General features: G+C 43.7%; 1 protein-coding gene across 7 annotated transcripts in view; it reads left to right on the forward strand.

Moving 5' to 3' along the window:
* RPTOR (regulatory associated protein of MTOR complex 1) overlaps positions 1 to 15,358 on the forward strand; it is a 397,196-nt gene that overhangs the window by 174,381 nt on the left and 207,457 nt on the right. For all 7 annotated transcript variants that reach the window (XM_044746113.2, XM_044746114.2, XM_070483827.1 and 4 more), the window contains exon 6: positions 10,046 to 10,221. In XM_044746113.2, coding sequence (XP_044602048.2) covers positions 10,046 to 10,221 — 176 coding nt within the window. The remainder of the gene's footprint in view (positions 1 to 10,045; positions 10,222 to 15,358) is intronic.

Below are 15,358 nucleotides of genomic sequence, written 5' to 3' on the forward strand. Positions count from 1 at the left end.
GTTGAAACACACTCTCTCTCTCTCACACACACACACACACACACACAGGAAACACCAGAAGAGAGTCGCATTTGTATTTGAGAAGAAATCCTACCATTTCAACTGTTTATAGGAGAGTGGGGGGATTAATCTCAAACAACTACGGCAGAAACTCCTTTAATTGGGACCCACACAGCTACCTCCACTGTGCCTGGCTGGGGAGAATAAAGCCATTAGGCAAATAAAGAATCCAGTGGGGACGGCTGGTCCTCAAGTGCTCTGGTGAGCTGATTTGCTAATCAGAAAATAGGCAGGGCGTGGAAGAGCAGTGGTGAGAGAAGGAGCCTCCAGAAGACCAGGGCCTTTCCTGCAAGTGAGAGCTGGGAGGAGAAGGGCAGCACGGGGTGGAAGGGCAGCCCTGGGGAGGCACCAGCAGAGTGCGGAACAGAGCACAGGCCCCACGGCAGGGCCTCTGGGCACTACTCCCCGTCACTCATGTGACGTTTTCTAGTCTGTAGCGTGTTTGTACATTTTATCCATCGTCAGCCTGTGCCATGGAATGGCACACAATCAGTCTCCGAGCTCTTTGCTGCCTCTGTGCACCTGTGCACCATCCCTTCTGCAGTTTGTTTGGGAAGATTGAGTTCTCTTCTCTTGGTGCCTTTTACCATTCCTAGTTCCCTAATTTGAAGGCTTTGGGAGAAAGAAAAATGATTTCTCTGCATAAAAAATTTAGGAACCCTCACGGCTGATGGTATTAACTGAAATCCACAGACAAGCAAAGTGTCATTAGTACACTCAACTTTCAAGGGGTAAGTAAAATTCTACTTTCTTCATAGACATAGAGCCTGAAATCTTCCTCAGCTGGCCTCATATAGCAAGTTTTTACACAATTAATTTGACAATTATATGTTATCTTGAAGTATCTGTTCTGTTGGGGTTGTCAGCTGTAATTTAAATCTATTACATAAACCTGTCAACATGCCTCTCATATGAAGTAGATGCTCAGGAGATATTTACAGATTTAGTCTGATAAGTAAATATATATCTGAATAAACTACCTTTGTTTTTTCAGACGTGTCTGTGATTCAGTGAATATGTTTGATTTTTGATTGGTTTGTATGAGATGTGAAAAAAAATTATTAGTCCAAATCCATGACATAATATACTGTTTGCAGCCATCATGAAATTGAGAACTTATCCAAAGTTAAGTCTTAGAGTTTAATCCTTTTTTCCAATATCATCTGTTTTAAAATATGCCAGAGGGGCCGGCCCGGTGGCGCAGTGGTTAAGTGTGCACGTTCCGCTTCTTGGGAGCCCAGGGTTCGCTGGTTCGGATCCTGGGTGCAGACATGGCACCGCTTGGCACACCATGCTGTGGTAGGCATCCCACATATAAAGTGAGGAAGTTGGGCACGATGTTAGCTCAGGGCCAGGCTTCCTCAGCAAAAAGAGGAGGACTGGCAGTAGTTAGCTCAGGGCTAATCTTCCTCAAAAAAAAAAAAAAAACCCAGAAATTGCTTAATATTCAGGACCACAGATTACGGCCAACACCATAGGATATGTGCAGGACACTGGTTCCCAGCAGGACCCATCTTCTTGGCCCTGCTTGCTATCTACCCACCCAAGCTGAGAGGCTTCAGCCTTCCCCTAAGCTGAAGCTAGAGGATACTGGGGCAATGGCCAGATCTTCTCTCTTAAAGGATCTGTGGTGGCACAGGACACTGGAGCTTCTGGTGGCAACCAGAGAAATGGCTGCCTTAAACTGGTTGAACATGGAGCCTTGGTAGAGGAGGAGGGCCACGGGGAAATTATCAACTGGAGGGGAGGGGTAGCAGGTCAGTGGTTTTCTTAACACTAAGGTCAGAAGCAAGGAAAAGATGCTCATTCTTACTATTTCTCTTCAACTTTGTACAGTAAGACTTAGCCTGTGCAACAAGTCAAGGGAAAGAAAAAGAAAGCATACAGCCTGGAGAAGAAGAAATTAAACTGTCTTTTTTTGCAGATGAAACAATCATCTATGTTGAAATGTCAGTTATAAGGATTGCATTGACATTTATACAACACTCCCCCACAGCAGCAAAATACCTGTGCTTTTCAAGTGTCTGTGGAGCATTCATCAGGGTACATCATATCCTGAGCCATAAAGCAGACCTCAACAAATCTTAATTAACTGAAATCACACAGAGTATGTTCTTTGACCATAGTAGAATCAACTACAAGTCAATAATGGGAAGACAACAGAAAAATCTCAGAAAAAAATTACCACCACATAATTCATGGGTCAGAAGTCTCAAGGGAAATTTAAAAAAATACATTGAACTGAATGAAAATGAATATACAACGTCAGTATTTATAAGATGCAGCTAAAGCAATTGAAAGGTAAATTTACAGCACTAAATCCTTATGCTAGAAAAGAGAAGTATCAAATTAATAATCTAAGTTCCTACCCGCCTTAGTCCTTCGGGGCTATTATAACAAAATGCCACAGACTGAGTGGCTTATAAACAACAGAAATTTATTTCTCACAGTCCTGGAGGCTGGAAAATCCAAGATGAAGGCACCAGCATGGTTGAGTGAGGGCCTTCTTCCTGGTTCACATCCAGCGTCGTCTTGCTGTGTCCTCACATAGTGGAAGGGGACGTGGGAGCTCTCAGGTTTCTTTTATAAGCTCACTACTCTCACTCATGAGGCTCCACCCTCATGACCTAAGCACCTCTCAAAGGCCCCACTATACGTCACCTTTGGGGGTTAGGATTTCAACATATGCATTTGGGGGAGACACAAACACTCAGACCATAGCACTATGTCAAGAAACTAGAAAAGGAGAGCAAAGTAAGCCCAAGTAATCAGAAGAAAGAAAATAATGACTGTAAGAGCAGAGATCATTGAAATTGAAAACAGAAAAACAGTAGAGAAAAACCAATGAAACAAAAAGCTGATGCTCAGAAATAATCCATAAAATAGATAAATCTCTAGCAAGACTAACAAATAGAGAAGAATCAGGATCCTGCAACCATTAAAAGAATAATAAGGAAATACCATGAACAACTTTACGCTCATAAATTTGACAACTTCAAAGAAATGGAACAATTTCTATAAAACCACAAACTACCAAATCCCAACCAAGATGAAATGGATAATATGAACAATCCTACAAGCACTAAAGAAATTGAGTTTGTAATTTAAAAGTTCCAGCAAAGGAAATCTCCAGGTCCAGAGACTTTCACTGGAGAATTCTACCAAACATTTAAAGAAGAATTAACACCAATTTTACACAATCTCTTCCAGAAAATAGAAGAGGGAGGAAACACTTCCTAATTCATTTTTCGAGGTCATTGTTACTGTGATGCCAAAATGGACGCACAGTACAAAATACAAAAACACCACCAAAAACTTCAGACCATTATCTCTCACAAACTTAGATGCAAAAATCCTTAAAAAAAAAAAATAGCATATCGGTCCTAGTAATCTATGAAAAGAATTATACTCCACAACTGAGTGGGATTTATTCCAGGTATGCAAGTCTGGCTTAATATTCAAAAAATCGATTAATGTAATTCACCATACCGGTAGAGTAAAGTAGAAAAATTACATGATCATATCAATTGACGCAAAAAAAGCATTTGACAAAATCCAGCACCCTCTCGGAATAAAAAAAACTCAGAAACTAGGGATAGAAGGGAACTTATTCTCCTTATAAAGAGCATCTATAATAAAAAAATATAGCCATCATCATGCTTGATGATAAAAGACTGAGTTTTCCCCCCTAAGATTAGGTCCAAGGTTAGGATGTCCATTCTCACCATTCTTATTCAACATAGTACTGCAAGTTCTAGCCAGTGCAATAAGGCAAGAAAAGGACATTGTCAGTCACTAGGGAAATGACTCAAAAACACAGTGAGGTGCATTTCACATCCTCTAAGATGGCTAGAATAAAAAAGATGGATAATTACGAGTGTTGACGAGGATGTGGAGGAATCGGAAGCTTCACACACTACTGGTGCAGATGTAAAATGGTGCATCCACTGTGGAAAACAGTCTGGCAATTCCTCAGATAAACTTAGGGTTACTGTATGGCACAGCAGTTCCACTCCTAGGTTTGTACCCAAGAGAATTGAAAGCACGTGTTCACACAAAAACTTGTACACAGATGTTCATAGCAAGCATTATTCATAATAACCAAAAAATGGAAATTCTCTTCTTGATGTAAAAGTTTGCAGAATTTTTAAGTATCTACTTTTTTTTAGTTGCTGAGTAAGAGTAATTGGGGAGTATAATTTAGTTATTATTTCTCATTAAGCATCTTCCCTGAGTTATAGAATGATTCTAGAGCATTTTAGAAACTGTTCAATTGCTAACAGCTAAATGGCTTTAAAACAGTGGCTGGTCCCTTTGTGCAAACTATCAGGGTAATTGTGACAAACTATTGCTATAAAGGGTTAGCTGCCCTTTGAAGGGCAACGTTGAAGGCTTTCTTGGTATCATTACAAGTCTTCATCCAACAAAAGGGAGTCCTCCTCTCTTGGCCTAGATTCCATAGCCACAAGCAATAAGTACCACTTGGTTTTTAAATTATTATTTAATATCAGATATATATATATATATATAATTATATAAACTATCTATAAAAAAGTCCTACTTTGTATCTGCTGATTTTAGTACAGTGTCTGTCACATGATAGATGCTCCATTAATACCTTTGAAATGAGCTGGGTGAGCAGTACACTGGTTTCTTTACATCTTAGTCTCTCTCTGAACTTTGCAAAAATGTCCGTTGTAAGTAGGTGTTATTGACTTGAGAATAAAAGTTGCTTTAAGTTAGAACTGGAATTATTACCAAGTAGTTGTTATTTTCAGAAATTCACTTGTTGAAGACGCCTCAAATTGTCAGTGCCGTTATCTCTTTATAAAGATGTCTCTTGTGTATATATGTATATGTGGGAAAGCAGCAGCACAAGGTCAAAGTTTTATTTAGAAGATGAGAAATGCAGGCGCTCCCCCTGCGACCCCAGCAGCAGTGCTTTCTGGAGCGAGTGGCTCGCAGGCCTTGAGTGAGCTGCCTGGCCAGGCTTCTCCTGAGCTGAGTGTGTGAGCTCCATTACCCACACGTGTGGAAGATGTAGCAGATGTCTTTTTTGGGTCTGATTGCTGTGCATCGCATCTGAAGATTTTTCTAAATCTTTCCCATATCCCTCAGAGACTCTAGTGAGCTTTTAAAGATGAAAATCTTCCTGGTGTTTGAGTCTCTAGATTCCCCAGGAGAAAGCTCTTTGGGTAACACTGTATCTCGGATGTGTCCTTCAGGATGAGTGATGGCTCCCAGCTGGAACGGTGCACTTCCACGCCTGGGTGCCTTGTGAAAGTTCTGTGACTCACTAGTAGTTAGCCTCACTCGCAGATTCTTTCCAAAGAATAATTGCAATTAAAAGGTCAACATCATAGATAAATACAAAACCAAAATAATGTATGGGAAATAACTCATCCTTTAAAATAGATTTTTTTTGTGTTTCTGGGTTAGCAAGCCTGAAAAATAATGATTCATTGGTGGAATTGTTTGCCTCGAACGTCATTTTTTTTTTAAATGTTACTGATTCTAATTACTCTAGATCAGAGCTCTCATGTGCCTTCTGTGCACCCAGAGGTGAGGTGGGAAAGAAGGAATTAAACTTGACAGAGTGCTTCCTGCTGAACAGGTGCCGGCAGAAGCATATTTCAGATCATCTGCAGCCAGACTGGATGCCTTCCTTGTTTAGACTCCAGCGAACTGCAAGGGGCTTATTAAGTAGTTAGGGTTTCTGTCAACCACATTTTGAATTGGGAAATTTAGATTCTCATAGACATATTTGGGATAAAGACAGTTCTACATCTACCTGTTTCATTTCCTTGTTCAGCATTCATGGAGTGCCTCCTATGTCCCAGGTACTTTGCTAGGCTTTGGGCCAAATGCTAGTGGACCACGAGGTGCAGACTGAGGCAGTCATAACACAGACGTACTGAGTAAACTCGCTACCTAACAGTTCCACGTGGCTGTGTCGGGACTGTGGCAGCATCACCTTCAGCCGACAGCACACAGACTTCTTGATACCTAAGGAAGTTCTCTTAAAACCCACCAAGTTCCCATGTGGCTGCCTGTGCATGAGGAACCCACTCCTCTCACCTCCCGGTAGGGGGCTGTGTTCTAAAACTGACCTGGGAGAAAGGTGGCCTTGGTGTGACAAACTGCTTCGCTTCTTGAGAAGGGTTAGATTTCAGAAGCTCAGTAGAAAACAGTAGCAAAGACAGAAGAGCTGCCGCGTTGAGAGATTGTGGCAAGAGGATCTGTTCAGTGCTCAGCTCGGTTAGAAAGTAACTTTAACGTGGAAGCAAATTAGAAACAGAAAAGTTAAAACTAGTAAACCACACTGATATTTCAGATATGAAAATACGTGTCTCTTTGAAAAGGAAAATGAGAATATTGAATCTGGTTTTTACATAAATGTCTGTTTCTTTCTGCTTAAAGCTGTTTCCTTTAATCATCTGTCAGCCGTTCTTTTACTTCTATGCCCAGTGGCAGTGGTGCTCATGAGAAGAATGTAAGTCTGCCGTCTCCCAGACAGACATCCCAAATGCTCCATCTCACAGTTGAGGACTGACGCTTCATTCCCCCGAGGTTTGCACGCTCCCGCTCCCGTGTCTTCTCTCTGCCCGCAGCCCCTCTCCCGGGCCAGGGGAGAGCGCCCTCTCAGAAGGCACGTGGGGCGGAGAGCGGCACGCCGCAGCCTCCCCGGGCCCATCAGCGGAGGCCGGTGTGGGGCAGCTCTGACACATCTGCAGCCTCTGCGATCTTCCTGCGTGACTCAGGGCTGACGAGCTGCAGAGCCACCTCGCACCCGGCCCAGTCATCTTCTTGGCGGGGCTGTCACAGCAGACCTAGAAGCTGATTTCCTGTGTGGAGCAGGTTGCTGCACTGGTGCTATCTCAGCTCAGAGAGCGGGAGCCGAGGGGAGGATTTTAAATGTGATTCTGCCGTCTCTTTTCTCTAAAAAACCCACTCTGGGCATGGTTGAATAATGTGAATGTACTTACTGCTACTGAACCGTACACTTAAAAATGGTTAAAATGGTAAATTTTATGTTACGTATATTTTATCACAATAAAAAAAAACCCAGTCCTCTAAAAATTTCATTTTTTATTAAAAAGTTTGTTTTATTTATTAATTAAGTATACTAAAGTTTAATTTGTATTCTGAGTTTAATGGTCCTGTGGTAGAATGAGTTAATAATAAATAATAATAATAAATATATAAAAATATAAATTATATATAATATATAAATAAAATATAATAAAACTACAGCCTTTACTACCTTCCTTTTGAGAAATTTGAGATATTAAAAACAAAGTTTTATCAGCAATGATAATTACAGCGCTTTTCGTGTCATAATCAATGTGTCAGGTATATATGAGTGAGTGTAGCTTTATGTGTATTTTAATGTAAAAAGTGCTGAGAGTGCTGTTGGGAAAGTACCCACAGGGTGCTCATGTTTGGTCATAGGTGCTTGGCATAGATTGAGGCGGGTCCGGATGGGATGGTGGAGCGAAAAATGCCCTATAACAGGAGTAGTTTTCCACTCTCTTGGCCCACATACTGACTGAGTGGCTGACAGTTCACCTCATCTCTTGGGGTTTCTGTTGCCTCATCATAAAAAAACTTTAGAAATGGAAATAAAACTTACCTCGTGGGGATGTTGTATAAAGCAAGTGAAATAGTAAATGAGAGACAGCTTTGAGAAGCATCAACAGCTATGCAAACGGAGGAGTAAAACCAAGACACATAAACATTCTTTTCAAGTCAGGAAAAAATTGGTAGCTGTTGGTGGTTAAAAATTATGCCTTCCTGACCCCTTCTGCTGTCTTCACTGCTCATCGTGTAGAACGTCCGGCACCTGTTCTTGGTGGAGCTGCTCTGGTCCTCCTGGAAGGAGAGTGGTCTGCCCCTCCAGCACTTAAACCCGGGGAGTCGCTTACGTAGCAAATAATTTAGAGGTTCTGGAGGTGGAATAATCCACATTCTGTAACATGATTCTCCAGGTCCTCGTTGCTGAATGGCATGATAAATAAAACTGCATTAAGAGGAGATGTGTTCAGTCATTAAATTTCATCTTGTAGGGTTTGAGCTGGAGCTGTGTTTTGCAAATTCCTGAGCAGGACAGGCTGATGGGTACATTGGGGCCCAGAGGTGAATAGCTTTTCATTCTGAGCAAGTGATGGATATTTGGAGATGAGTGAATGACGGGGTCCTGAAAGTTGTATGAACCTGTAAATGAAGATTTTCTGGGTTTTATTTTACATTATTTTAGTGACCTAAATGTTATACTCAAACATCATGATTCAGGGCAACTGAAGAACAGGAAACGCAGATTCTCTCTCCAGCAGCCTGTGTAATCTTCCTGTGTTGTCTGTTCCCTCTCTCGCTGCTGCCTCACCGTCCATCTTCTGTCTCCTCAGCCTTCTCAGCCCTGAGGGAGGTGCCAGTGGCTCCCAGTCCTCCCTTCCTCACCTTCCTACACCAAGCCTGATGACTCATCCCGCATCTCCGAGCATCGCAGCCCTGCTTCCCCGAGCTGAGCTGAAGGCGCTTTGCTGGGGAACTCTCTCCGACGTTGTGTTCTTCCTTGCTCTTTCCAGGAGCAGGCAGAGCCGTGTGTACACTTATTAAATTTTACTGCCCAAATGCTGTGAATTCTTGACACCTCATATTTCTGAAAACGGCAGCAAAATCTGTTGTGGATTACCAAAATTGTCACATACGTGCCACATGTGAGGGGAGGGGAATCAAAATCTGCAATGCTAGAGTGACTGTGATTGGTTACATCAGAGTCCTGGCTTTTGTTGAATACTGCTCTTTTTCTTGAAGGCATAGTGAAGCCACATATCTAACAGGCTAGGGATTTTTTTTTTTGAGGAAGATTAGCTCTGAGCTAACTGCCAATCTTCCTCTTTTTGCTGAGGAAGATTGGCCCTGAGCTAACATCCATGCCCATCTTCCTCTATTTTATATATGGGACGCCTGCCACAGCATGGCTTGATAAGCAGTGCGTAGGTCTGCACCTGGGATCCCAACTGGCAAACCCCAGACCCCCAAAGCAAAATATGCAAACTTAACTGCTACACCACTGGGTCAGCCCCCTAGTGATTTTTTTTTAAACTTTTGAATGCATTGCATTATTTTTAAAAAAGATTTATACTTTTAATTAGATTTCATTGAGTCAAAAACAAATTTTTTGTGCATCCTCACAACATATAAGAATTACCTTGGTGCCTTCCTAAAATTCAGTGTGCCTACAGCTTCATGTCTGGTACTCTTCCCTTACCAAAAATCTCACTGAAGGATATGTCAAGCAAGTATTACTGTTTCTGCTTTAAAGGGAAATAAAATTTTGTATTAAACAAGCCTTTTTCCCTGGTTACAAAGTTAATGCACATTTGTAGGACATCTAGAGAAATCCGATAAGGAGATGAGAAGATGGCCTCAGCCTTGACTCACTGCAGGCCAGGGGCCCTCTCTGCATCTGCTTTCTGGTCTTTCTGGGGCTGATAGGTCGGCACTCACACTCAGGTTTTGCAGTCTGCTTTTTGGTGGTGATGTTAGTGGTGGTGATGGAGTTCACTTTCTAACCCTGAACGTCGTTCCGTGTCAGTAAATACGCCAACATAAAGTTATGCTGGGTTAAAGACCGAATTTTAAAATAAACAGTAAGACACTGTAAGGGCCCTGGAGGGAAATATATGTGGACCTTGGTGTAATCAGAGAGTAAGGAGGGACCTTAACAGGAAAATTATAAAGAATACTGATTTACCGGAGACCACTCCTTGTGGCAGCATCAGAGGGACCTTGGTCGTGAGACCTCGAAGTTACTCTCCAGGAGAGAGTTCAACAGCGTGCCTCTCTCCAAAGGACTTGGTGGGGATACCAAGAGCCTTAAGCCTCAGTTGACAGACTCTCTCCTTCGGCGTTAGTTCCCTGCTCTCTCACTCCGGTTGTGCACAACAGCCCAGTCACTCTCCTCCTCGGTGCTCCCCTGCAGGTCGCTGCGATTAACCCGAACCACCCACTGGCGCAGATGCCTCTGCCCCCGTCGATGAAGAACTGCATTCAGCTGGCAGCCTGTGAGGCCAACGAGCTCCTGCCCATGATCCCCGACCTCCCGGCCGACCTGTTCACGTCGTGCCTCACCACTCCCATCAAAATCGCCCTGCGCTGGTAAGTGGTGCCTGCTGTGTCGGCCCAGTGACCCTACTCCCCCAGAGTTTCCCACATTTGGGATTCCCAAATTACGTGGATCCAAGCAGTCTAGCCAGGTTTTGGACGGAAGCTACAGACACAAACCCAAGATCCTAGGCGGGTGCTTGTTCTTTCCTCTCTGAGTTGAAGCTGCTTCCTCCCTCCTGCATCAGCTGCATGTGCACTCGCTGCCTTTGTTCGTTGTGGGAGTCATTAGATAGCACCAAGATTGGCTGTGCTGGAAACCAGACTTTCTTTTGAAAAAAGAAAAGGCTATCATGAAAGAAAAGTCATTTAATTCCTTGCTTGACTTAAAGTATTAATCTTTCAATTTATTCTTAGCAGTAAAAAAAAAATTATGATTTTTTTCTACCACTCTTCTTTTTAGAAGTTTAGAGCTCTTGCAGATATGAGTGAGGAAGTGTATGGGCTGTTCTGAGACGGTAGAACCTGCATGTGAGACCCTCCATCACTGGCAGAGCTCACAATGGGACATGTGTGCTTCCTGCCTCCAATTCCAATTTTCTCCCGTCCACCATCCTGCCGCTCTTTTAATATCTGCTTCTCCATTTGATGTTTTGCTGAAAAGCTTGTATATAGTAGCTATTATCCAGCTAGTAGATAAATGGACCTCCAGTGAGGTACAAGTGAGAATGGTGCAGCCGTGGAGTGGTAACTGTCCTGGTGGGGGCCCTCTTCTGGGCTGAGGGGGCGGGCACAGCACAAACACACAGACTCTTGGTTCTGTCCCCCACAACTCTGAAGAGACTATGGAGTCAAATGTGGACTCTGGCGGCTGACAACACAGGGACCAGCCCCTGGGCAGACCTCTGCGGGTAACTGCAGGCTGGGCAGGGTGGCCTGGGGGTGCCTTGAGCCACTGTGTTGGATGAAAACGTAGACTTGCTGCTTTGCTCTGCAGCAACGTTCCCAATCTACCCAAAAGCCTGGGGTGAGGGTGTAAAGATCCTGGGCTGATGAACAGCTCCCCTCACCATTCACTTCTCTACCCCAGCCCTCCCCAGTCCCAGGGCTGTGGATTACCCCCAAAGAGAGGCCTCTTCCGGTGCAACTTGTCTCTAAGAAGTTAGGGTGGGGAGAGGAGCTGCCTGCAGGGACCAGCAAAGGGCATGATGGACAGCATCCCTCAGCTGCCTGAGTTCATCCCCCTCAGCTCTCACAGACAGGGCCTGACTAGGGCCACTCCCCCTGCACCCCACGAAGCAGAGCTCATGTGGGAAAAGTAGACACCCGGGGACCACAGCTGCCTCAGGAGAGGGCTGAGCTTCGTGGTATATGAGGCACAGCTGTCATGAGCAAGTACGATGCTCACAATGGGGAGGTGAGGGAGGAAGACACTAATAGCAAGACGTGAGACCACGAAGTAGGAATAGAAGAAACAACCACGTTGAGATCTGGGAGGAAACCAAGAGCAGGAGGATGGGATTCGTAGCAGGAACGGGGCTGCTGCAGCCTGCATTCATGAGTCAGAGGTGACAGTGAGGTGCTCAGAGAGACAGCAGGAAGGACAGTGACAGAAACAGAAAAGAAAAGCAGCAGCCGTGGAGAGAGATGGGAGTCCCCAGGTGCAGAGAGAAGACGACGATGGCGGAGGTGGAAATACCTGAAGGTAACACACATACATTCCCTAGAATGGGGAAAACGGTGAACGACCTCAGACTGAGAGGGCTCGTGCCCGGCAGGAGGGAATGGGAGGGCTCCGACCCAGCACCTGAGGGTGAGGCCGAAGACATCATGGAAGCCACACTTCCTGAGTTGCCCTCCACCCGCATCTCTCATGTCTCTGTGGCTGCAGTCCTCTGTGAACGCAGGTCTTTTTATTTGTTAATTCATAAGTGAGTTCTTCTTTTTAACTGTCTGCACTCTGATCGCTGTAAGAAAAGGTTTATGGTGCCATTTAACGTGACCCCAGCAAGATCGTTGGTCCAGATGACTCAGGAATTCATTCATTTTATTCATCGTCTAAGAAATAATTTACTAAATACCAACTGTGTACTTACAACCCATGCTAAGTACTATACAAATGCAAAGAAGCACGTTGCCTTCAAAAGTTTATAGTCTAGTTGAGGAGATGAGATGTGGCCTGAAAATTCATCATATAAATGCTTTATGCCAGGCCAAGGAAATCTGAACATTTCAGGCAATACGTGATCAAGGACTAAATGAATTTATGGCACCAATGGCTGTTGTGTTTCCAGAAGACAAAGAACTCCCTGAGGGCCAAGGGGATCAGAGAAAGCTCCTTGGAGGAGACAGAGCTTGGATCTGGGTCCCGGCAGCTGGCTGGGATTTGCTGAGGAGCAGAGCGAGAACCACAGACAGGTGGCGCACAGCCCGAGCAAATGTGCGAAAGCAGGATGTGCACGAGTTTCTGAGAAGAGTGAGTGGGCCGGCCGAATTAGAGAGGAAGATGTCCAAAGGGGTGCAGGGGAGGTCAAAGAGTGGATGGAGACAAGACTGTGCGTTGCTTTGAACGCTGGGCCAAGGACCTTGACTTCTAGGACTGGCAGAGGAGAGTCCCTAAAGGTGTTTATGTGGGCAAACAACTTAAGAATAGTGTTTTAAGACGATAATCCATATAATGTTGGGGAGACCTTGGTCATAATTAGACCTTTATCACAGCAGTGCAGTCATGATCTGGTCAGATGGAAGCAGGAAGTTGAAGATGGCCGAGGGGCCCGTGGGCAAGAGCTCTTGCCAGATGCCCCTTGGACTGTGCCATGGCACAGGCCTCGTTTCCACTCATTTTCCCACCTCTCCCTCCGGATTTCCTGCCTTTCCTGCTTCTGTGCACCCCGACTCCGGAATTGATCCTGCGTGCCAGCTCTGTTTAGGGACTCCGCCCAGCCCGGGCTGGGTCCTGTATTCGATGGGTCTCTCACAGGGCAGTCACACAAGTCCCCAGGCAGGTGGGTGCAGGTTATGCACACCTCCAGGAGGTGCAGGGAGGGAGTGAGGAAAGAGGAGGCAAGAAGAGCACGAATGGAGCCCGAAGCGGAACCCGCACCTGCCAGCCCTCTCCGGCCTTCCCCTCCACACCCTGCTGCCAGCGCCGAGAGTTGAGATGTCTCTCTCCCCGTCTCTCCACCATGAGTCAGGGAGGACTTGGCGCCCCTTCCCTTACAGCCGTGTACCCCTGAAGCTGCTTTCATGTCGGGGCCAGTCAGCCCTCTGATGAGGGCATGGGCTTTCACTCTGCCTGACGTGATGCCTTCTCTGCGTAGCTACCTGGAATCTTTTTTGGAGTTAGGATATAATTAAATTTTTTAAAAGGAAGCCTTTGGTAGGAAGCACAGTGAAAAACAAATCAAACTAATACAGTTACCATAGTTGGACTTTGAAATCAATACAGCACAGTTGCAGATGACGGTCGTCAGATAACCACTGCCTAGGACAATTAAGTGTCCCAGGTGGGTAGGTCTTTTACAATAAACCTCTTTCTGCCATCCTGAGGTACTGAAATTAGATTGAACATAACGCTTTGCTGAGATGTCCTTAATCTGTGAATGGCAGTAAACCATGTTCACTGGGAGAATTGTCAAGTGAAATGTGCACTTTGTAACAGCTGAGTTAAAAACCACCAGCTTTTTTAAAATGGAGAATGGAAACAGTTTGGCAGACAGTACTTATTTGTACCTTTAGTGTTACAGTTTTGTTTTTTCATTTAAAAGAGTCAACTTAATATTTTCCAAATAAAAGTAGAGTATACATTTTTTGTAGAAAATTTACTAAAAAGTGAAAAGAAGAAAAAATTATCCCAGATTTTACCATCTTTACCACAATTACTGTTAACTTTTTGGTGTATTGCCTATTAATCTTTTTTTCTGTGCATATACGTTTTTGCTCTGATGTAATAGCACTGAATTTACAATTTCATATATTTAATCCTTAACATTATAATAAATTTATCCTAGATCATTAGTAACTCTTAGTAAACGTCATTTGTAACAATTGCATAATATTGCACTATATTGATGTTCCGTGTTTTATTTAACCAAAATCCAGGGTTTTAGGATTTAGGATGCAGCTATGTCAAGGTAGGAAAGCTCAGAGTAGCTCTAGAATAGGTGTCCAAAAACTTTTTCTGTAAAGGGCAAGATAGTAAAGTTTAGGTTTTGCGGGCCAAAGGGTCTCAGCTCTGCCCTTGGAGCACAAAAGAGCCGTAGACAGTATGTAAACAAATGAGTGTGCTAGTGGGCCAGATTTGGCCTGTGGGCCGTAGTTTGTCAACCCCTGTTTTAGAAAATGAACCAAGATTTTAGCTGCAAATGACTGCTGCACCTATCTACTGGTCTGTAAATAACTTAGAAAAAGGTTTTGGTCAGAGATTTCCTTCCTTCCGTCCTTCCTTCCTGTGTGAATAAGAGGATGGTGTTTAACAACCCTCCTCTCATTATGTGAGACACAGTTGCAGAAGCCCGTTATGTGCTTTGTGAACGTAATAGAGCCTTGCTGCACATGTGTAACATGTGTCTGTGTATTTTGGTGGCAAGTGTATTTATGAATCTTATTTGATGATGAAGTAGTTTTTGGAAAATATTGTTTTCTGATTTCTTTTTCACTTTTTGCCTCACTTTTGCCTCACTCTAATTTTTAGAAACTGATAATTTCAATAATTCTGAAATGAGCAGTTACATTACTCTCCATATAAATGATTAACCTTACTCACCATATATATCAATCTAGTGTAAGAATCCAAAATCTGTTTTTATCCTTTGGCTTTTTCTCCTTTTTTGATTGAGTGGCAGAATACCATTTTAAATTTATTACGGGTGTATTTGTATACTACTGAAAATTATAACTCAGTGGAACTCAATTTGCTGTGGGACTTGCTATAAAACAGATGGATGCCTGTTGCAGTGTGCAGCATGCAGTTGTATGTCGATTAATGAAAGTGATAGACGTTATTTTGGATTGAATAGAGGTCAAGAAGCTTGTTTCCTTCCTTTCAATTTAGTTGAGGAATTTCAAGTTGTTTCAATGTTAATAACATAGTATTAATGTTTATTTGTTGGCATGGAGAGTTCCACCCTCGTACTTACCCAGCAAGAGGTGGCAAATGCACAGACTCCCCGCTCGGCAGGTGACGTGTGAA

This window comes from Equus asinus, chromosome 13 (genome assembly GCF_041296235.1).
Source record: "Equus asinus isolate D_3611 breed Donkey chromosome 13, EquAss-T2T_v2, whole genome shotgun sequence".
In the NCBI taxonomy this organism is placed as follows: Eukaryota; Metazoa; Chordata; class Mammalia; order Perissodactyla; family Equidae; genus Equus; species Equus asinus.